This window comes from Ascidia mentula, chromosome 5, assembly GCF_947561715.1.
Source record: "Ascidia mentula chromosome 5, kaAscMent1.1, whole genome shotgun sequence".
In the NCBI taxonomy this organism is placed as follows: Eukaryota; Metazoa; Chordata; class Ascidiacea; order Phlebobranchia; family Ascidiidae; genus Ascidia; species Ascidia mentula.
In genome coordinates, this window is record NC_138570.1 from 2,909,053 (window position 1) to 2,931,353 (window position 22,301).

The 22,301-nt window shown below is 39.3% G+C and overlaps 3 protein-coding genes across 3 annotated transcripts; 1 reads left to right on the forward strand and 2 right to left on the reverse strand.

Annotated features, from left to right (window-relative positions):
- The first annotated feature begins 104 nt into the window (after positions 1 to 104).
- On the forward strand, positions 105 to 16,016 carry LOC145902140 (solute carrier organic anion transporter family member 4A1-like). Its single transcript, XM_082990012.1, has 15 exons — positions 105 to 448; positions 567 to 681; positions 837 to 988; positions 1,266 to 1,347; positions 2,087 to 2,260; positions 7,436 to 7,526; positions 8,321 to 8,577; positions 10,333 to 10,486; positions 10,659 to 10,813; positions 10,983 to 11,181; positions 11,603 to 11,759; positions 11,845 to 11,914; positions 12,225 to 12,363; positions 13,605 to 13,827; positions 14,321 to 16,016. The coding sequence occupies exons 1-15, from the start codon at positions 248 to 250 to the stop codon at positions 14,423 to 14,425; spliced, it is 2,274 nt and encodes a 757-aa protein (XP_082846138.1). The 5' UTR covers positions 105 to 247; the 3' UTR covers positions 14,426 to 16,016.
- Positions 16,017 to 16,963: 947 nt separating this feature from the next.
- Positions 16,964 to 17,989, reverse strand: LOC145901905 (uncharacterized). The gene is made up of 3 exons (XM_082989718.1): positions 17,859 to 17,989; positions 17,491 to 17,666; positions 16,964 to 17,250 (listed from the first exon to the last, which is right to left on the reverse strand). The coding sequence occupies exons 1-3, from the start codon at positions 17,987 to 17,989 to the stop codon at positions 16,964 to 16,966; spliced, it is 594 nt and encodes a 197-aa protein (XP_082845844.1).
- A 1,918-nt stretch (positions 17,990 to 19,907) lies between these two features.
- Positions 19,908 to 21,529, reverse strand: LOC145903385 (uncharacterized). The gene is made up of 3 exons (XM_082991466.1): positions 21,268 to 21,529; positions 20,855 to 21,033; positions 19,908 to 20,642 (listed from the first exon to the last, which is right to left on the reverse strand). The coding sequence occupies exons 1-3, from the start codon at positions 21,486 to 21,488 to the stop codon at positions 20,392 to 20,394; spliced, it is 651 nt and encodes a 216-aa protein (XP_082847592.1). The 5' UTR covers positions 21,489 to 21,529; the 3' UTR covers positions 19,908 to 20,391.
- Between the last annotated feature and the right edge of the window lie 772 nt (positions 21,530 to 22,301).

Consider the following 22,301-nt stretch of genomic DNA (forward strand, 5'->3'; position numbering starts at 1 on the left):
GGTACACCACAACACCAGTAACTATTGGTCAACCTTCATTATTGTGATGCAAAGAAAGTATCTTTGAAGAATATTACATATATATTTTATTGATTTATAGGTCATTATTTCAAGCTATAGACTTAACATGAGTTTTCAAAACACACTCAGTTATGTGGTACAAGCGTAAGCTGAAAATATCCTAACACAGCCAAGCGCAGGGCTTTGTTTGAGTTCTAAAACAATCAGTGTTCGGTTATAGAAAAGCATGCCATCTGAATCATCATCAAATGAAGGGTCGTCCCAAAATGCCCCTTCAGAGTTGTCCCCAAATGTTATTTATCAATTTGGCTGGGGTTTGTTTCAACCCAGATGTTTGCAGAAACCCTTTAACAATGCAAAGACTTTCTTGTTTCTTCTTACTCTGGCCAACATTATGCAGGGTATTATTATCAATGGACTGTTAAAGGTTAGTGTTTCCATCATTTAAGGTGTTTCAAACCATGAAAAAAACATAGATTTTTTTAAATGGTCTACAGAATGTTTTAGAGTTTAAAACGTTAAATGTGTTTTTGTTTTCTCCAAAGGTCAGTGTAACTTCAATAGAGCGAAGATTCAACCTTCTCAGTTCAGAGTCTGGTCTGATTGTTAGCGGATATGACATTGCTGGGTGCCTTAGTCTTCTTCCTATCAGTTACCTTGGTATGTAGGATTAATGTAATTTTTTAAACCTCTTCTGTTATTAAAAACAATGTGAACCAGCCCAGTTCATAAGCCAAGCAGTTATTGCAGAAAGCTGTGTGTAGAATATTAACTGACCATGATTTAATATTAGATGTATTAACTTTAAATTTAAGGTGGAAAAGGTCACAAGCCGAGGTGGATCGGTTGGGGTTTGGTTGTGACAAGTGTTGGTACTTTGGTTTTGGCTTTGCCTCATTTTCTTACTGGACCTTATGAGTACAAACTGACACCAGGACCTATGTATGGAACAAATGCTGATTTCTCTGTAAGCCAATGAAGTGATTGCTTTTTTGTTTCTGTGCTGGTTATTTGGAGTGTATTTGGAGTAGGTGACAATAGAATACTGCAATCATGTGAACAACTAATCAAGTCCCAGAAGGGCAAACAACAAGAGAATGTGTAAATAGGCCATGAAATCCAAACGTTGGCCCAAAGGTTCCAGCTGTTTACAGCACGATAATTGATTTGATACACATAAAAAAATTAACATGGTTTGATGTTAGACTGACCTTAGCTTGACTTTTATTTTACTACTTTTTCAGGAAAACCTAACAGGGTCATATCTATGCAAACAAACAACACAAGTAATAGATGCACAGAACCTGTCTTCATTAAACAACACTGGTAAGCATTTATTTTACTTTTTATGATGTTTAGTACATGGACATGTGGTTATATATACCTTCATTTAACAACATGGGCATGAGTATTAAATTTTTTCCTTGTGATGTAAAATTAACTTCGAGAATATGTTTTGGGAATTGTCATCCATGAAATATATATAACAAATTATATTATAAGCAAGACCTGAAAGAAAACCAATTTCTCAAAAATATTTGTTTTCCATCATGTTTTTCTTGTGTACCTGACTTGAAAAAAATATTGATTTTTGGCAAATTCGACTATTTTTGATTTGTTTCGTTTCTTCGTCGCCACACACACAATCAATATCAAACTGATTATTCTTGCCACAGGACATTTGGGTCAGAATTCTTATAGTATGCTACCTTTGCTAAGTGGTTTGTAATTACATTAGAACTTGAAATGTGCTGCTGATATCTTCCCGACCTTTTCTCCAGTCTAATGTACATCAGTGACTACCATTTATTGTACACATAGCAACTGTAGGATGGCAAAAGTAATCTAATCAATCGAATCGGTAGGACAGTTTTATAGTTTAGCTGTACATACAGCTTACTTGAATTGGATTCTTGCTAATGTACATACCTATTTTATGGATACCACTCGCCAAAAAAATTTGGAAACACTTCAGAGAAGAAAAAATATTTAGTTATGACAGTAACAAAACTAATGCTGGAGTTGGGTTGTTGTGCGTACGTTTAATATTATTTGTTTTTTGCAGTTGAGTGTGATGATGTTACACGGACACTTGTATCATACGTATCTATCAGCCAAATGAAGTATGTCTTTCTTTTTGGTCAATTTCTCACTGGTGTAGGATGCACACCCCTCGCTGTTCTTGGGGTTACGTTTATTGATGAAAGCGTGGACCCACAAGTTTATCCCATGTATATTGGTAAGTAAAAGCAATATGCAACTTAATGTGGTGCGAAAGGAACTATAATAGTTATTGTTGCAACATAAATTCAAGTGAAATGTTTGTTAACACATTAAGTTGGTTTGAGTGTTTGTTTTTTAAAAGTTTTGTTCAAATACTTTGGACTGGGGCCTGCAGAAGTCAGGAAAAGAAAAAAGTCCCATTGACTAAAATAGACTTTCAAGTGAAGTGGTTTTGTTGTTTCAATGACAGGAAGTAATAATGCATTGCACCATCTCCCCTTGCTGAGTACACTTTTTAAATTTGAAACTGTTGATATTCAAAACAGGTTGATCACGTGCCTTCCTTGGCTAGTTAGTGGAATAATAATAAGCCTTCCCCTACAGACTTATGAGATGGCTTTGTGGTGTCATTTGAAGCATATTGATGGAGAAAATAATCCCTAGAAAGTCCAGTATGCTTTTATATTCCAAATGTGTAATTTTTGAAGGTTACCGCTTGTGTGTTTCATTGTTAATGGCATTAGACTTCCAGTTTAAACAGAGTAAAAAGAGTATGATACAGAACATTGTAAGATTTGTTTTCCCAATACGGGTGCCCACTGTGTCTAAATTCACACAAGGTTGAAAAATAACACGTCACTACTTGTGCTTGAAGGTACTCAATGACACTCATTGAACCTAAACACAAGAGCCACATTTTACTCAAAATAGGGCCATTAAACTCGGGTTAAAGCAACTTTCCTCTTGTGGCCAAAAACACACGAGCCACGTTTTCACTTTGAAAAGGTCATTGAACCCACGTTTGACCCGAGGTCATACACTTAGCACAATGGTCTCTGTTTCACGGTCAGTCTGAATTTTAAATTAGCACTCGGCCAAATTTGCGGTTGGCTGTTGTTACCGGAAACACGGCAAAATAGCAGGTTTTGGTAGTCCCTGTGATTTGCGTTTGTTTGGGGTTTCGCAAGGCGTAACATGCAGCTGTCAGCTAGTCACAACTACTCCTAAAAAAAGGTTTGGGCCGTGCGACCAATAGCATATGCGGTTATGTTTTTGTGAGTTTTGCCTACACATCAACACCTGCTTGTTTTTTTCTTTATTACCGCAAATTCTGCCAAATTGACACCCAGGACCACTGTTAACACGATTATCGGTTTTATGATGGCAAAAACACAGATTGTGTTGGACGCCTTTCATAATTCTGCGAATTAACGCATGCCTCGTAGCATCCTGCATTTAACCACGTTACAAATGATGCCATCAGCTGTTGTAACGGTCACAACTGTCGTTTCCCGTTGTTGAAGAGGAAGTGGCGAAGGAAACGTGAATGAAAGGTTTTGCTGTGTGCAGCGATATCAATTGTCCCGATTCCAGCGTCAGCACAGTGCTTTCTATACAGGAGGCGAGATCTTTGATTTCAACACTGCTTGGGCTTCAAGGTTAGGCAGGTTGCTTTGCACAGTGGGCGGAATTTATCTCGCAAATAAATAATGCATCTGCTATTGCCTTTGTCACACCACCGCACTATCTGCTGCTGCTGCTGCTGGATTTTTCGTTCCGCATTGCCTGTACATTGGAGTCAACATACATTATGCAACACGGGCATTGTGCAGGTTTAATTCCTATGCCATGCCATGCTGGTGACGTCTGAAGTATTTGGTTGGACATGTCGGAGAGGGACAAACTGGCGTCTGTTTGATTTTGTCGCAGGAAACCGCAACGAAAACAATTAGCATTGTAAACATATTACACTCTTTCATTTGGATACCTTTGTGCGTTTTCAGTTGTTTTATTGTCAACAACTGGGTGGGACAATTTTTCCTTTTCGTGGCTTGCCTAACTATTCAGTTCATTCTGCCTGAAAAGCAATTGACCTTAAGCCGTTTGGCAGGCATAGTAGTGGCAACTTGGATGATTCCTGTCCACCCAAGTCTACACAGGGTCACCTTAACCCGGGCCACATTCCGCTCCTGCAACAGAAAAGCTTCAATGCGCCGGTTTGTGGCATTAAACCTAACAAATCCACCCACACGTGTATCGTGATCCAGGATTATCGCCGTCTATTCTCGCATTGACTTCACTGAAACATCGACATGTTTATGACGCGACCAGTCACATCACTTGCCACACACTGCGTTTTGAACCACATTTAGCAGTTCAACATTGATTTTAGGTGGATCCATCATTTTGGCGTACAGTGTAGACAGCAATCGCTTCGTTTGTTAAAACCGTCTGGTATTTGAAGTTGTTTGTGGTTGGGTAACTTTTTGACCCTCAAGTTGGCACCTGCTTTATTGCACGTGTGGTGGACTTTTGCAAAGGGGTTGAAAAGTTGCTTTGTACGCTGGATTATCTGTGAGTTTCGCTGGACGTGCATTGAATGGTGGAAATCAAACGTTGGTAACTGCGAAAAAAATTAGCTTACTTTGGAACAATGAAAAGTTAATTTCGAAACAGAATCTACATTGAAAAACGCGTGCCTTGCACTTACTTCGCATAACGTAACAACAAAATGAAATACGTTGTATGCACATACTGTTTTTTCCCCATTCCGAAATAACTACACGTTACCTGGAAATTGCCTGACACCTGGTACGCTCCACATCAATGGACGATCAAAATACCACAAGCAATCATACGAAACCGGCAACTCGTTATGAGCCTACTCCCTTACGTGCCATGGAGATATGTGATCGCTGGAGTTTTGCTTCTGGTTTTATATCACACGTAAACTTTGGTGATAAAATCTGCAAGACTTGCTCGTGTCCTTCTCTGTGCAAGCCAAAATGGAGTCATTATTTTTCTCAAATTCACTGATAGTTTTATAGAATAGCCATGTGTCACGGACATTAGTTCATTGAAACATTAGACGCTCTGGATTCCCTCAACGTGGTACAATTTCGTGTTTTGTTGCGAGCCCAAATGCATTTTCCCATTTACAAATGTAGGTAGATCATTGCACTGTTACCGTAGTCCCACGGGGGCATACAACGCAACGTACAGGCCCTACTGACCGGGGATTCCTACCGACTTGCTACACCCTAATTGGATTATCGATCAAATACGTGAAGCCGCACGTACCAGTATAACTGACCAACTTTGATTAACATTTCTGTTCTTCCTTATTAGCAGGCTAATGATTAATTTCTTGTTGTACGTTTGCTTTGTGCTGCACGACGCACTGGTAAAGAGTGTTTTTTTTAAAAGTAAATCATAAAACTAAAACGTAAAGTTCCTTTAAAAGATAAAGGTAAAAAAAGCGCTAAGGCAAATTGTAGCTGAAAAAAAAAACTAAAAATATGACCACAATCCACAAAAAACTTTTTATTTATGTTAAGCGACCTCGGAAATTTGTTCGAAAGTCTGTCTGGTAATTGTCGCCGTGATTTTATTCCCATTCAATATACCTTTACGAAGCGTGCATGTGAAAAGCGTGGAATGACCATAACTTGTACAAAGTTCTGGATTCTTACTCAGTGTTCCAGCCAAACATCTGCCCTTCGCCGAACAAAACTACAGTTTCAGAACAACACATTGAGAAAGTTGCTCTTTTACGACTTGCACCTGTGTTTCATGAAATGTGTCGTTTTGTGTGCTGTCAACTATGATACAGAATGCATTGGGGGAGACGAGTCATGACACTTCGTTTCCGTGTTGCGGTGATGCAACGTAACAGCGGCCAACTTTCCAGAACAATTACGAAGTACAGAACTTTTGCCAAGCTTAAGACGGAAGTCAAAAGAAGGTTCAGCTTCTGGTTCGGGGTTTTAAGATCACGTGATTGCCGGTTGAAAAATGTGTTTTGAACATTAGAATGGAGGGTAGTGTCCTTATTAACGCTGTGAAGAGGTTCCCAATATTTGTGTGCTTGGCTTATAAACATACTGATATTTTTTCTTAATCTCGTTGATGTTCCCCTTAGTTGTCTGTTGTTGAAGATAAAAACAAACCGATTAGCACTTTGTTAATCTACCGAGGTTCTCGTGTAAGAATTAAGTCAAATACCTTAATTATCCCGGGAAAAATGTCACAACTGCACCTGCTAATAGGTTATAATAACCTCTCGTTAATATATTGTATTCATCTGTGCCAAGCGCATGGTTTAAATCCCAAGTATAAGGCAAATTCCATTTAAACTTCGGCGTCATCAACAAACTGTTTCAGTCGTGTACAGAACTGGCGACCAACTGCTGTTTGGAATTTGTGTGTTTGGCAGTTTTTGCTCCCATCTGGTTTCCGACCACTTCGCTGTTGTCAATTGCCGCAAATTTCTCTGCAAACACCTCCAGATTTTTCGTTTGCTGCACCGTATCACACGATCTGTCAAACTGTGGTTTATAACACACCGCTATGGGTTTAGCTGGAGAGTGTTTACTTGATAATATGGTTGGCTTGTCTTCATTGTCGCCTTGCAGAAATTGAGTACAAGGTTTTTTGTTGGTTTGCCAAAAATATGTCTTTTTTTAAGAAAACTGTTCTGCTTTGTTACCGACGCTTCGCCTGCTATCCAACGAAGCTGTGCATGTCTGATTATTTTTTGAGAAAACAATTGAGAAATATGGTTCACAGTAATTTTTCTTTCGCACTGCGTTGGTATTACTTACGTGCCACAGTCTATGCTCATGTAAGTTGCCACAGATAATGCACCGTAAAATAAACTAGGATTAAAACAAATTTATCATATTCCTTGAACCAAAATTCTGAATATCCATTGCATTGCGGTCAGAATCGCCCATTTGCCAAGTTTAGTTGCAAAATTCATTAGACATGCAACAGTTTCAGGTGGTCGTAAAATGTGTTGCTGGTGTGATTATTTGTCAAACACAGACTGGTAAAGGCATCCATGTCTGTTTTTCCGACGGCTTAACGGGACCTACCTGTCTTTGTGTTTGCGTAGCAATGTGATTGATCTGTAGCTGGCACTTACCTTGTGTCCACACTCAAATAACACATGTATCACTGTACTGATTTGTTTACCATAGTTGACAAATTGTTTGAAACCAAATTCGTAGTGTTGTTTTAGCATAACTGGGTACAGATTGCCCCGAAATAAATTCAACTATAAGTTTTTAAGTAAGGAATATGGTTGCAGTGCGTCCACTTGTTTGCATAACTATGATTGATGATGTCTTAAAATCTCATTTAGTCGAAGTCTGAAAAGTTACAAACGATCGTTTTTGTTGAATTTCAGGTATTTATTACATGGGAGCTCTTATCGGTCCAGCGGTAGGTTTCATCCTGGGTGGCCAACTGCTCAAAGTCTTCACCGACGTCGGCACTATGTAAGTTACAAACATTGTGTTTTTTTTTCAATAAATTGTCCGTTTTGATTTACACCAAATCTATAGGTTTTAGATTTCTTTGAAATTCTTCGAAATTCTTTTTGAGCAAAACTAGCTGTAAAGGGTGGTGTCACGTACAGCGATTAAACTCATCTCTTATCGTTTCCATTACATCCACTTTGGATGAAAGGAGTCTTTCATAAATGCATTAAAATTTCGACAGTTATCTCCTGTACAAATAAACGTGTCCTTCCCGGAGGGTAAACCAGCCAACGCAATTCGCCAGAAAACAATCTCAAATACACCAGACGTGAAACGCGTCTAATTTTATAACTTCCCACAAGTATGTAGTTTTGCGCGTTTATAAACGTTAGACTTTTGTATTTTCGGTTTAGTCCGGTTTCTGAATAAAGCAGACACCACACATGAGTGGCCGAAACATTGTTTAAAAAATTCCTCATCGTCAAGTGTTCACTGTATTCTCCTGTATGTTTCACACTCCCTAAAAAGTAACCCGTGGGTGTTGAGGAATTTTTCAATCCGCGAAATTCTGGTTTCCGCTTAAGACTGACAAATGCTATAGGTTCGATCAACTCTCGAAGAAACCTGTGCGTGCGTATTTTTGGCACTGCGTTGCACGACCAATGACCTTTAAATGGGCAATATATTCTATAAGCCACGTTCGTATTTATTAACTTAATGTGCTACGTATCTTTTGTATTCTCGGCATTCATGACATTTTGTCATGATAAAAATTCATGCAAATGCATAACATTCATTCACTTCCTATTTAGCCCGACAATCACCCCGGATAGCCCACAGTGGGTTGGTGCTTGGTGGATCGGTTTTGTCATTAGCGCCGTCATTATTCTCATCTTATCTATCCCCGTACTCGCCTATCCCCGAAAACTTCCAAGCACCTTCACGCGCAAGCGTACCATGGTGAACATCAAGTCCGAGCAATATACCAACAGCATGAGCGACATTGTTGTCGTTAGCGTGGGTGGGAAGCAGAACGGGAGGAGTAACGAAGATTCCTTGCGGCAGATAAGTAAGTTTAATTTGGCTTCTATTGCGTCATGGCAACAGTTGATTAAAACTTTACTCCCACACGGTTTAGCTCTGTGAATGGTGATATTTGTTTGTATTCTGTATATTTTCCTTAAAGTAGTCAAAACAAAAAAAAAAGCTTTATTTACAATTCTTGTCCTAAATGTTGACGAACTTAAAACACAAGCTGCGAGCTTCGTACGTGCGTTTAACCCAATTAACCCTAGCATGTGAATAAGTCATGTTCTCCTATAGATATTTCCGCACACACAATTGGATTCAAGTGTATTTTTGTTGCCTGTATTTTTTGTCCGCCGCACTAGCATGGAACGCACAACTTGTCCAAAGTTCTGCGATTATATCATCTCAAACCGAATAGTCCAATTTTAATAATTTTGCGACGGATCAATTTACCACGAGAGAAGGTTTCGCCCGCGGCTCTAACATGTTGCGGATGTATCGGTTTCCTGCTGTGCAAGTGTCAAGGTTCGGGGTGTTACGTTACAAATTCAATATAAAACCATGTGCTGACATTTTAAAACCAAAATGTGTTCAAAATTTCAGTAGATTTCATGTAGGTGGCGCATTTACATAAGCCATTGCAGTTTCAAACTTTCGCCTACGCAGTTTCTTAGTAATTTTCACCAAAAACTCAAGAGTAAAAGCAAACATGTGTATTTTTAGCAATGACACGAAAGCCCTTATGGTTGCGTAACGCCCGTCTTGTGGTTTTCTCAAGCGCTACTCTCAATACATTCAATCCAATAAAGGCAACAGAAAATTGCGATTCTGTCTTTCTCCTGTCTAGGTCAACAGTTTCTCTAAATCCGCGTCCGTTTTGGCGTCTACTTTGTACAGTTCCGTGGTAATATTTTATTTAGATCATGTTGGTGCTATACTAGAAGTTCTTATCACAATCCACTCTAACTTCCTATCAAACGATTCCGAGAATCACTCCTCATTTCTAACCCTATCATCACAACTATTTCCACCCTGCGTTTTTTGAACACATTTATGGAAAAAATCTCCTACGTTAAGTTTTGATGACTTTCATTAAACCAAATATATTTCGTTGAAAAGTATATCGTCACTGTCTGTAAAACAAGTAAAACGCCCCCAAAAACACCTCATCTCCGATTAAAGCATTAACCATTGTACTGCTATTTATTTAGCATTAGTATCAGTGACAGTTTATCCACTGGGCCACAAGCGTGGAAGGTTAAAAATTCATTGTGACACATTTGCTGTAAGTAACATTTTCGACACCGACTTTTACTTTCATGTGCAGATGGGTGAATCCTGATCATTTTAAGTGTTGTGTATCACTAAATAACTTTAGGCTCTGTCATTACAATCCCACGTAAAACAAGGGCTTGGCGTTTACAATATAACGAAATACCGAAACACAAAATGTCCCAACATTGAGAGACTTTGTATCACAGGCGGAATTTTCGCTCGTTCTGTGACTCTTTCACTTCCCTAATGTATTTGAATTTACGGGTTTTTCCTCCGAAATTACCCGGTTTCATTTCCCTTTTTATTCCTGTAAACAAACTTCGTTGTGTGACAAGGCCTGTATGGCTTTAAGTAACACCAAAGCAATCAAAATTTTAATTTTTTACGGTCAGTATTTAATTGTGCTTAGTATTGCCCAAGAACGCAGGCTATGTATATTTTTTCAGTTAAAATGTTTTTACTTTTCTTAATGTACTTTTTGGCTGTTACGCTAAACTGTAAACATAAAATTGTTTCGTAGGATCACAGGAAATGTCCGAGCAGGCGATTCCACTTCATTGTGACGTAGAGACAACATCCGGGACACAAACGCTTCCGTACCAGAACTCAGAAACCAGGGACAACCCCTCACTGTGCGCTTGGCCCAGCTGTGAACACGTACAACGCTTTGGAAGGTAACAGATACGACAAAAAATATACCTAATTAAAACTTGTCGGCCGGTTTTACGTGTTGACAACGGCTTTGTATTTTACTTGTACAGACTCTACATGTCGTATTTTGAAAAAAAAATAATTTCATGCTGGTCACTGAAAGCACATATTTAAACGGTTATTGTTATTGTGCAGAGATTTATGGACTGTGGTCACCAACAAAGCGTTCCTCTACCTAAGCCTGGCCGCAGCAGTGCTGGGAACTTTAGTGTCAGGGTTTTCTACGTTCGGACCAAAGTTCATTGAATCTCAGTTCGGAAAATCGGCGTCTGACGCAGCAAATTTATTTGGTAAAGTTTGTCACAAAAAACAATACTATGATGATGTTTAACTTTCCAATGTCACGGCTACCACGGAAAAGTTGACCCCAACTAAATCAGCTTTGCAAAGCGTCTTATCGGTTGACCTTCAAGCTTCAACAGCCACATAACGTCTTTATATTTGTTTTTATTCCCCCAGGTTATGTGTGTATACCCGCTGGCGCCGGGGGAATGCTGATGGGGTCTGTATTGATGAGCAGTTTAAAACTGAATCACCGAAACTCCCTGCGAATGTGTTTCTGCGTCAGTGTTCTGGGTCTCTTCGCCCAGTTTGCCCTCACTTTGCATTGTGACGATATACCGCTTGCCGGGATCAATGTGCATTACAAGTCGCAACCGTAAGTGCTGCTGTGTTTTAGCTGGTGATTCCCAAACCTTTTATACTCGTACGGCAATTCGGAGATTTCGAATGCAGTGTTCACGTATACCACGACTGGGAAATCCCTCCATATTGGTAAACAAAATTTGTTCCCAAATGGGTTCGCCATCCATAATTTAAGAAGTTCAGAATAAGTGCACTGTTTTTCCAGTGTTATATAATCCATTGTTTATGATGCATGCGTCAGACTATAGGAAAAAATGAAGTCAGTTTCATTTGTTAGAAACATTCTGGTTTAATTCAGTCTTTATGCTGTCGTTGAAAAATCCCTAGTTCATACAGTTCGATACATTCTGGGATATAAACCATCCACAATCTAGACCTTCTTTACTGCGAACTGTACAAACACGTGCTTATGCCGGTTTATCATCTGTCTACAGCGAAGTGCCTTTAGATGTCAAGTTTGAAACTTCCCATCCCTGCAACGCAGCTTGTGGTTGCGTTTCACAGGCGTTTGAGCCAGTATGCGGATCAGATGGTTACACGTACTACACTGCATGTCTGGCCGGTTGTTCTGCTTTGTCGCAGAACAGGGAGGTAAGTTTCAGTAGATCTGATGTCTGTTGTTTTGTCCAAGTTACATGTATTAATTACACAAACAAACGCCGTTTTTCGGTTCCAGAAGTTTACCAATTGTTCCTGTGTTCCTGGGACAGCTTCTGTTTCTGACGTAGCTCCACATAATCAAACAAGTGAGCAACATACATACCTACAGTGTTTTAAATGTTAGAATTTTTTTTGTCAATTATTTGAAATTACGCCAAAATATCCGTCTATGATCTCTAAAGTATTGTTGTCTTTGAGTGAAGCAGTTGCGGGTTTAATAACTTCGCTTGTATGCTTCATGTATTGCTTAATTATTAAGTTATTATGATGCAGCTGCCATATTTTTAAATGCCATCGCCTTCTTCACATGATATAGTGTGGTCAAAGATATACATAAAATGAGACTTAACGATTAAACGCAACAAATCAAAACCTGTTTTTTCGTTATGTATTCAGACTTCATGTACCGCGGGTCGGCGACTCCGGGCAAATGTTTCCAGTACTGTTGGTGGCATGACGTCATATTGGTTGGATTGTTCCTTGTGATCTCGACTACATTCGTGTGCGCAGTACCTGGCGTGGATCTCAGTCTCAGGTAAGACTGTCGGATATTTTTCATTGAGGTCACATTATTGCCCACATGAAGTTATTACGGTTATGACGTCAAACTTGTCCGTGTTTGTGGCTTTTTTTATATATTTTTTGGCCTACTGGAAACGCTGGTTCGTTTCTGTTGTTGGTGGTCAAACATGCTTTTCAAGCGCCATGTTTTGCTTTGCATTTTTTGTTGCCAAACTGCGGGACAATGTGAACCATTTCGATTTATACAACTCACTATACACAGAGTTGTGGTCGGCCTAAAGGTGTGCTGCTCCTTGATGACGCACTTGATAAAGTTGTGATTTATTTCAGTCAGGTTGGCGGTTTTAAATAAAACTATAGTTTATTCCGTTGGAAAGACGCTAATTTTTTTAGACACGATTGTTTTTTTTTGCCAACTTCATGCGTCATAAAACGTCTATCACAATGCTCCACGTAAAAACGCACGTTTAGATGAAAAGTTTTAAGGACTTCTACTGAAAATAGGCACGTTACTTACAAACAAGCACGGTAACCCTGGGGCATATTGAGTATATGTCCACTGCAACAAAGAACATAAACATTACGGGGCTGATAACAGAGCGTTGAAACAAAGACATGCCTCTCTTTTCCTGCATATAAATGCCAATACGCTTTTTAAAAAAAACGGACGTGCTTAAAACCCATGAAATGCAGGCATTTGTTTATGTCACAAATTTTCCAAAGGATTTTCACCTTCCGTGTTCCCTAGTAAGAACATGTTTGTTTAGTAGGCACCCAGACTCGACCCTGAGTGCGGTCAATTACAAAGACCCAAACCATATGCTGGGCGCCAGACTGTCTGTCTGTCTGCGATCCTGGATATGCAAACCCCTTTTGGGCGTTGTCGATCCCGCATTGTCACAAAAATTCCTGGATTCCTTTAAAAGATTGATGATATATGTACGGACCAGTGATGTATAAAATTTTTTGCTGATGTTGCACGTGCAACTTTTTTAAATTCGGCGCACCGAAATTGCAGTATAGCTGCAAAATAAAAATTGGGTTGACTGAAAACAAATCTTCCGTTTTCTAATACATTGTTTTTATTACGTTCAAGTCGGTATTTCTTCTTGACGAACGTTTTCGGAAATCTCTTTTCACACTTTGAGTAGAACCTAAACTGAACGATCATACGTTTGAGTCAGAAGAAGAGTGTTATCAAATACCACAATGCCTTGCAGCAACAACAGCATAAGGCCAAGTCTATTGTTACAGGTGTTTTCCTCAAAATCTGCGTTCCTTATCGGTTGGAGTCCAGTGGATTCTGATTCGCACCTTAGGGACTATCCCCGGCCCCATCATCTTCGGGGCGATGATTGACAGCACTTGTCAGATCTGGAGTCAGAACGAGCTATGTTCCGAGGGCCACGGCTCCTGTATGGTTTACAAGAACCAGGAGTTGTCATTCAGTCTTCTTATACTCTCAGTAATATACAAGGTGAATTTATAGGTAGTCTATTCTGGTTTCTAACATTTTATAATGGTGGTAAAAAAACCTTTGATTCACAACAAATAACGGTTTGTGTTTGTGCAGTAGACACATAGTTTTTTTTAGTGTTGTTAATTTTGCGCTAGGTTGCTACTGCTTGCTTCGTGCAATCAATATTTCCTGTTTAAATCCAATGCACGATTCCAAGCGTAGTTAGGAAACATTGCATGCAGGATTAGGTGTCCATGTATGTTTGAATTCGATCTGGAACATTACTAGTTAATTGAGAAGATATGACTATGTGTTCCCAGTCAGTAGATATCTCAACCAACGGTGTCAATTATAATCAAATATTGACGAATCCTAGCACAAAAATAAGTTCTATTGAAACCTTAACTGTTATTTCAGAAAGTTTGGATAAACAAACGCTCTTGCCCGTTTTATAAATTAAAATTAAGGTTTCTATTAAATTGAGCACCATGCCCATCACACCTTGTTTCAGGGTGCAAGCATTATCTTCTTCGGTCTCGCCCTGCTATCATACAAGCCGGCTCGTCTGGTGGCAAGCGAGCCTTCCACTGCACAAGTCGTCGAATCGCCAATGTAGAGTTCCGCTTCCTGGTTTCCGCCGCCCACCCTTTCATCTTCACCATCAATTCCATGTTTTCTTCTTTGCCGCCACCCAGCGGTCGCGCCGCTTTTTGTTGATTCAGCTGGATTGAATTAAGCATGGCCCTATTTTGTTTGCAGCTAAACGTTTTTGTTTGTGTTTGCTAAACGTGTTTGTGTTTTTGGATCTGAGTTACTTTGTCACTACAGTTAGATAAAGTCAGGTATTGTAGTGACCGCGAATGTTGTCATTCACCATCCATGGAATGGACGCCACCAAATCTATTTTCCAGTGTTTTTTGTTCCTTTTGTCGGATGCGCAAGTTGTTTTGTGTCTTTTGTTGCTAATTTTCCCTACAAGCCTCCCACACTGCCGACTTAACTCCGATTGTATTGCGTCACTTTATTGACAGTCACAAATTTCCGGACGTACTTATTTCAGCCTTTAGGAAAGTTTATTGAGGCAACCGTATTTCTGAGGAACACCCCGCCGATTTTTTAACAATAGGACACTTCTTATTTTGTATTTGAACGTTTTCGGCCAACTCTGGTGTTTTAAAGCATCCAAATACCATCCCCTATAATTGTACACAAGAACATCTGCACACATAGCCAATAACAAGTTTCATGTTTTTGTTCTGGGACCGCTGATAACATTTTCCTCATATGGAATTGATCAATTCTGTATAACCACACACCGTTGTAAGTATCTTAACCGATCACATTCATCATACTGACCCACTAACAGTTTCCAACACCCAACTGCTCGTTATAACGCGATCTGTTTTCTTCATGGTGCAATATATTCATGATTCCCACTGTCATTCATTCGCAACCTTGTACAGTTACACGCCACGCTAGTGCAGAACTGAGATTACTTGAAAAAAATATTGACACTTTAAATAACCCCAAAACCTTCTTTTAAAAACACGTGTAATTTAACCGAATTATTTATTGAGTTCTAATGAGTATAACATATAATGTAGTAGTAACATGTGTAGTCACGGCGTGTCGTTTTGTCACATTTGTCTTTCTTCGCATTCAGTTGATGTCGTCGCAGAAGTGCCGTTGTGTTATACCAGTTATAGTTGTGTTGTAAAGTCTTTTTTTGTAAAACGAATGCACTGCAAAATGCAAGGTAAAAACTGCGGTTTGTATATCGGCAAACCTGTCATTTCGACTCCTGCACTGTCCTCTCTTTCAACATTAGAACTTTTTCATGTACTGTCCCTTGCATTATAGGTGGTACAGTATTATATTGGGCCCACTGCAAAACTTTCCACGATTTTTTTTTCACACATGTCGCGCATATAATTCGCCCAACTATTGCCGCCACTAGAACCATGACATGATGTCTTCTCAGCATGGAAGTAGGGCTGCTATATACAGATGTCTTTTTCACTTTAAAAGTGCCTTGATTTGTATTGATCCTTAAAATGAAAAGCCCAAATTCGTCCCTTTCACCCGTGATTGCCTTTGATGACGTGGCGACCTGTGATTGGCTGTTAATTTCGGTTTTCGTTTTCTAGTATTTATCGCTCTGCCTCAGCGTCTGGTCGTTGACTTTCGATGGAAATACACATTTATACAAGGAGCGTTTGTGGTTTGTGATCAACCATCAACCAACCATCGCGATTCTTGCCTGTCTGGTAATGTTACCGTGCACACTAACTATTGCGGAATGCTTTGACAAACTTGCGTATCGAAGGCTCTCAGTAGTCTGTAACGTAAATTGTGGAGTCCAGATCGTATTGGTTAAGCCATAAGTCTCCACATACATCACAGCGAAAAGACACTAAATTTACTGCAAAAGTCACCTTGTCACTTGCACAAAGAGTAAATTCGCAAATCATTAATGAAAAAAGTTGCTTCAAAGTTGGAAGTTGAATTTTGTATGCGTGGAGTCATTAAAAAATAATTAGGAGTTTAATTGCAAAATAAACTCTAAATATGAAGCCGAAGCTGTAAGTCTGCTGGTAAGCTAGGGCGAAGCAAACCTTTCAAGCACTATTAATGTGTTCTTTTTTTTGTGCTGGTTGGGGAGGTTTCTTTCCTACACACAATGTGAGAAACATATTTGTCTGATCACACGAACACATAGTCATAGTTTCCAATTTGTGCAAACGCACGTACGCAATGTCTCAGAAAACTGCAATGTACTTATATATCATATTTCTACGTTTTTGTTTCATCAATTTTGCTGTAATTTCATTAACTGTGACAACAAAAGTTTCCAAGAACCATGATATAAAAACTTACAATACAAAACATTTGACGAGTAAAAATAGTGCATATTTAACGAGCAATACTGTTCCCTTAGTTTTTTCCGAATCTAGCCCTCTGGTTGGCATTGTTTACTAATCAGCGACACCAATCTCCTATTTAGTATTAAGAATTCAATGAAACTAGCAGACGAGCAACTTGCATATTTTGTGTGGGCGTATCATAACCACGCACACACAGCTTGTTTCAAGCCTTGTCTAGTATAATTGTAAAATAAACTATGTGTGATAAATTGTGCTTTAATTTCAAAACGCTATGAGGACATTATAATTTGCTTTTCGTAACCGTTCTCGTTTACAAAAAACATTCCGGTCTTTCGAGGTCGGATAACAACTTGAACATGATGAATATCTGGAATGGACTTGAATTTTTCTGGCGTCTCGAATATTAAGATGTCGTGCGACACCTTGGGAAATTGCATTTCAACGACATCTGCACACTGGGTGGCGCTGAGATGCGTAGTGGACCACAGACAGTAGTGTGTCATGTCATCGTCAAGATAGTACGGATAGTTATTACGACATAAGGTCATACTTGGCCCTGCATAAAACAAAGAAGTATTTTTGTCTGATTTTTTATCGAACGCGTTTTTACCTTTTTCTAATCGCGTGAATTTACCCAAATTTGTAAAAATTCACCTACATTTGGTGGAAAAATCAAACAGAAACATTGTGGGTCGACATTCAAGTCAAAACGTTTACGCAATGCTTTCCCCCAACGTTTCGATTGCTCCTTGCATTTTCACATTTTCAATGCAAACCAAACCATGTTGTTACTTACGAACGTCTTTGTCATCCACGTATTTTACAGTCCTTTTGTCTCCTTCTTCGTTTTCGACCTGTTTTGTCTTGTAAGGAAAGTGAAAAAAGGCATGTTTGCAGTAACTGTCCATAGATGCCCACTTCTCCTTCCGTCTGTGAGTATCCATCGCGTACTTGTAATGTCCTTGGACTGACCTTGGCAAGTAACGTTTTGATAAAATTAGTTTGTCAAATAGACAGAAGCCTTTTTTGTAAATCTATTAGCGCAATCACAACAATTTGAGAAACTCTGCATTATTTGAAAGGCATCGAAATTGTATGTACTCTAACTATGTACTCATTTGCAGGCACGCTATGTGAATGTGACAATAAGACACAGTCGCAAACCTTTTGAGATCAAAGAAAGGTTTGTTGATTTCTTGCATTAACTTTTCCCAAGTGTACTTTACGTTGGTCGTGCAGCCAACAACCTCTTTCATAATATCTTCGTTAAATCCATTCACTGCGTGAATTTCCATCTGACGTATTTGAAGATCACAGCTATAGGCCTACAGTTGCAAAACTTATCTACTACGATGCACTTTTAACACATTGTTTTAGTGCTTGTTTATAACAAGGAACACGTTTCCTTTGTCAAGAATCCTTCCTGAACTGATTTGCAACAGTGCGCCTTTTCGAGTTTTGCAAACTATCGCTGAGAGCCGTGCAGCTTAGGTATCGCTACAAGCCAGTTAACGCTTGACCTAACAGAGATTGATTTAAATTTAGACATTTGTTTTGGCTTTAACTACGTTCTTCGCGCTGAAGCTTACTGCCCTTTTATTCTAGAGCGCAGCACTTCAGTTTTCCTGTTAAGTTGTCAGTGAACCGGAGGTCGTGATTGATTAATTCTTCCCGCATGCTCAAGTGCAGATATAAACACTATCACAGCGCATCGGATACCCTGCCAAATACCACAATACATCTGATGGTAAATCAACACAAAGCACAGTTTGTCACAAATATATCTCTACATTGTGCAACAAATCTACGGTGGTTGTAATAACACGAACAGCTTAAACCAACTTGATAAAATCTACACAAGCCAAATGGAGTCTCACCCTTCTAAAAACAGTTAAGCGACATTAATTGAGTTGTTCGAAGCATGTATGTCCGTCTACTACCAACAACTATCCAGTGAACGTGATAGTTTTATGCTTAACCTCACAAATATGTGGGCAAAATCGCGACATGCATGATAAACTTGCCTCGAATGTACGATTAAGACTTATTTAAATATATTCAAACCAATGTTTGACAACATGTTGCAGATAGCACGGGCCAGTATGTAAATTCAAACGCCTTTGATGATATCAGTGATTTTATGGAAACATAGAGTCCCATGTTACATACTTGGTCATTTTTAAGTTTGTGTTGGGTATGAACAACTTAAACCTATACCTCTTCTGAAGTATGTACATGAATCTATGAGTTCACAATAAAACTACTTTCCATACGCCTGGCTCCCATACATTAATATATACGCCCAGAACACTGTTATGCAAACAAACTAATACAATATATATTTTCTTTAACCCGAATGACGTTATTAGATATCGGATTCCGTCATCGAACGTTTATTTCCTGCATGGCACAGAGGATTTTCGCTCATGGGATCGGGTTAGTTAAAACAGCAGCAGAACACTGTTGTAGGTATAACTCGGTTAGAGCAGATATCGCCGAATTCGTACTAAGCTTGAGGTATAAATGATTTGTAACCGCTTTCTTGACAAAAATCTTCGGATAATATAGATTATTAATCCGGATCGTTGCTCATTTCGTACAAAAGTTGCTCTATGGACATTTCGTAATTCGTATTTAGGTGGATTTCCCCTCTTTAACTTTGCATTCAACAAACTAAGTTTCTTACATATTTTGTCGTAACAATTGCTTTGACTTTCATTGCAATTGGCTGAACCACAGGGTAGAAAAAAAAAATCTTACCGGAACGATACTGGGCGAAAATAAACTATTGTATTTTCGTTAATAAATAGGTGAGATTTCTAAGCGAATCAAGTTACGGCATTTAAGTATCTCATAACTATTTAGAACACACCAGCGGGTGTTCGGAACGGCTAACCAGCAAGAATTCTTTACCGTTCTGGCTTACTTCCAGTCCTACATGCGCGCACGAAATAACAGTCAATTCGTCTAATCTTTGGCTATTTTTGCCGATATCTTACTAATTACACAACATTAGGCTTGAAATAAACCTCTTCGAACTATTCAGATATTCGCTTTATCTGTATAAATTTTGTTAGGCAAATCGTATCTAGATTAACCAAAAAGTTCTGCTGTATTGTAATTGTTTCTCAGGCAGAATGTACTGGCATATTTAATATCCACTAATTATATCCATTCAATCACCTTTTATTTCGTCATTTACACTTTGCCCTTTGCTTTGACTGTGCACTGTTTGCCTACCATGTGTCAAACGTTTCAGACGTGCATGTGTTTTACTGGTTACTGTGGTGTTTTAACCCGCAGTATAAACAGAATGTTCATGTGGAAGTTGCGAGCGGACGTGGATGTTTGATGACACGATCTAAACGCTGACTTTGTAGCGTGACTTTTAAATAAAGCACCCCATTACTGGATTAAGTCTTTGCAGATGCTTAGGTTACACAATACGTCTGCACTTATGTTTCGTCGAAAATAAATACTAAATCCCTTCTATTTGGGTGTGCCTACAACATAAATACTTAGTGTGCAAAGTAACACTCAATACAAAATATTCGGGAAATGGCGTCACAGTGGAACTGGTGCTTGTGTGCGAACAAACAAATGATGCGTTGACCTAACACAATAATACACGCGAACGAGTCTCACGCAAGACACAAACTCAGAGGTAAACGAATGTTAAAAACGAAGACGCCAAATATCACAGCGTAGGTCGCAACTCGTTCAAACGAGTCCGTACAAATAGGTGAATGTGGAAAACCGACTTCACCGACTTGTTTTTGTCGATGTTTTCAAACCAGAATATCTCGTATTGGTCCGTAGGGAAAGTCCCCTCAATGATACCTGCAAGCACGGTGTTCGACTTCGGCTCGTCCGACCACAGAAGGAAATGCTCAACCTCCGGCTCTAGATTGTAGGGAAAATCGTTTTTCACCAGCGCGATTTCTCGATCTGTGAAGCAGCACAATTTCTTGTTGTTATGTTGGAGATTCTACTCCCAGTTCAGCCCTTTTATTTAGTTTTAGCGCATTTTTTTGACGTTTATTGGCAGTATTTAAAAAAATTCAAAAGACACAATACCAACAAAACGTCGACTATGTGCAAAAAATATGAACAAACCATGCAGTTTAAACAAGTTACAACCGATAACACACACACAAAACCTGGTCGGGCGTTGTCTTTAACTGATTTTACATTCCTCGGGGATTCCCCGGGCGTTACGCGGGTATTGGTTACGTAATCGTAGCCAAGGAAACGGTGACGACAATAGCTGTCGATCGAGTCCCATTCTTGCTTGAGTTTGTCCAAAGTCTCCTTGTAAACGCGGGCCTGTTCTGGGGTTCTGGGTACGAGAAATTTCGTTAAACCGACTTTCTTTACTTGTTTAAAATGACCTGTGTCGGTCATTGGGATAGCTATGTCTTTTGTTTCTTCCGATAGTACTTTATGTAGAGCATCGGTGGTAAAAAGTGTCTAGTGATACGTTTTATTAAATTCAAAATCCAAATTAGTGACATGATTTTGCGAGATTTGCCTTTTTCAAACTTTTATCCAAACGCCTAAAAAACACACTGACCTTCCGAAAGTAAGATCCCCGGCTTTAACCTTGACTTTGACCTCGTCCCATGAGCACGGCGATGTTGCTACTAATATCCCATGCTCGTTCCTGTAAGCTTTTGCCACCAACGGCATCACATTTTTGTTTTTGTACGATTTGATTGCTCTTCTTTCGTCAATGGCAACGCCCATTATGGAGTCAAAACGCTTGTTGTGATGTAATACAGCAACATATGCCATGCTTTCTATGTTTAACAATCAAGCTTCGCTATGGATATTCTCCTAATAAACAACCAGAAATACATTTAATACATTTGTACTCATATGTTTATTTATTTGTAAGCTTTTGCTTTTTTCTACGTGAAATAAGAACCCATCGCATATACTTGAGCAACTGTTGGCGTGTGAATCAGTCTGCTAAGCAAGTTGCCTGCGTTTATCAATTGACTGTCTACTCTGAAAACCTCATCTTTCTTTCACCTTACTTGGTTATTATAACACAGAAATTCTTCAGGCGCGCCAGTTTCATTACGTTAGATCTGTGGACAGTCACTTTTACGTTGTGCTGCGTTAAAATACTGGCTACCAGGTATGTATGTACGGCAGTACCGCTTTTTCGTAATGACAACACCACACCACAGTAAACCCGACACCACTTATTTCACGTTGCACCACCAAAACCAACTGGAGCATCTATTGAGAAAATACCCTCTATCACGTGACCAGACACGCAACAACCACGCTGTTACGTCACAGACAGCTATGACGCTTACCAAATGTGTTTGACAAAATAGCCTCTGTGAAGGACTTATTTGCACATCACTACTCGCGGCAATAATGTTGATTGTATACTTGTCATGTAACCACTATTATTTAAGAAAACGCCGCGTTTAGGATGCCTCATTGTTGCGCAACTTTATTTTGTTTGGCGATTTGTCGTTCCGTGAATGGCTGTGTTGACTTACTGCCCACTACAATGTTTTTCCACTAGAAATATGATGTATCCATATCCAAGCACTTCTTAAACACAATGTTGCAGTTACCGGTAAACTG

What these genes read in the sequence shown, in the direction of transcription:
- LOC145902140 (XM_082990012.1), top strand. Translation starts at nt 248, where the DNA reads ATGCCATCTGAATCATCATCAAATGAAGGGTCGTCCCAAAATGCCCCT. An exon ending in AGTTTATCCCATGTATATTG is followed by an intron (nt 2,261 to 7,435) that starts GTAAGTAAAAGC and finishes GTTGAATTTCAG; the next exon opens with GTATTTATTACATGGGAGCT. An exon ending in AGATTCCTTGCGGCAGATAA is followed by an intron (nt 8,578 to 10,332) that starts GTAAGTTTAATT and finishes ATTGTTTCGTAG; the next exon opens with GATCACAGGAAATGTCCGAG.
- LOC145901905 (XM_082989718.1), bottom strand. Translation starts at nt 17,989, where the DNA reads ATGGAAATTCACGCAGTGAATGGATTTAACGAAGATATTATGAAAGAG. An exon ending in CCTTTCTTTGATCTCAAAAG is followed by an intron (nt 17,667 to 17,858) that starts GTTTGCGACTGT and finishes TTACTTGCCAAG; the next exon opens with GTCAGTCCAAGGACATTACA. An exon ending in CGTGGATGACAAAGACGTTC is followed by an intron (nt 17,251 to 17,490) that starts GTAAGTAACAAC and finishes TGTTTTATGCAG; the next exon opens with GGCCAAGTATGACCTTATGT.
- LOC145903385 (XM_082991466.1), bottom strand. Translation starts at nt 21,488, where the DNA reads ATGGCATATGTTGCTGTATTACATCACAACAAGCGTTTTGACTCCATA. An exon ending in GGGGATCTTACTTTCGGAAG is followed by an intron (nt 21,034 to 21,267) that starts GTCAGTGTGTTT and finishes TCTCGTACCCAG; the next exon opens with AACCCCAGAACAGGCCCGCG. An exon ending in TAAAGACAACGCCCGACCAG is followed by an intron (nt 20,643 to 20,854) that starts GTTTTGTGTGTG and finishes GCTGCTTCACAG; the next exon opens with ATCGAGAAATCGCGCTGGTG.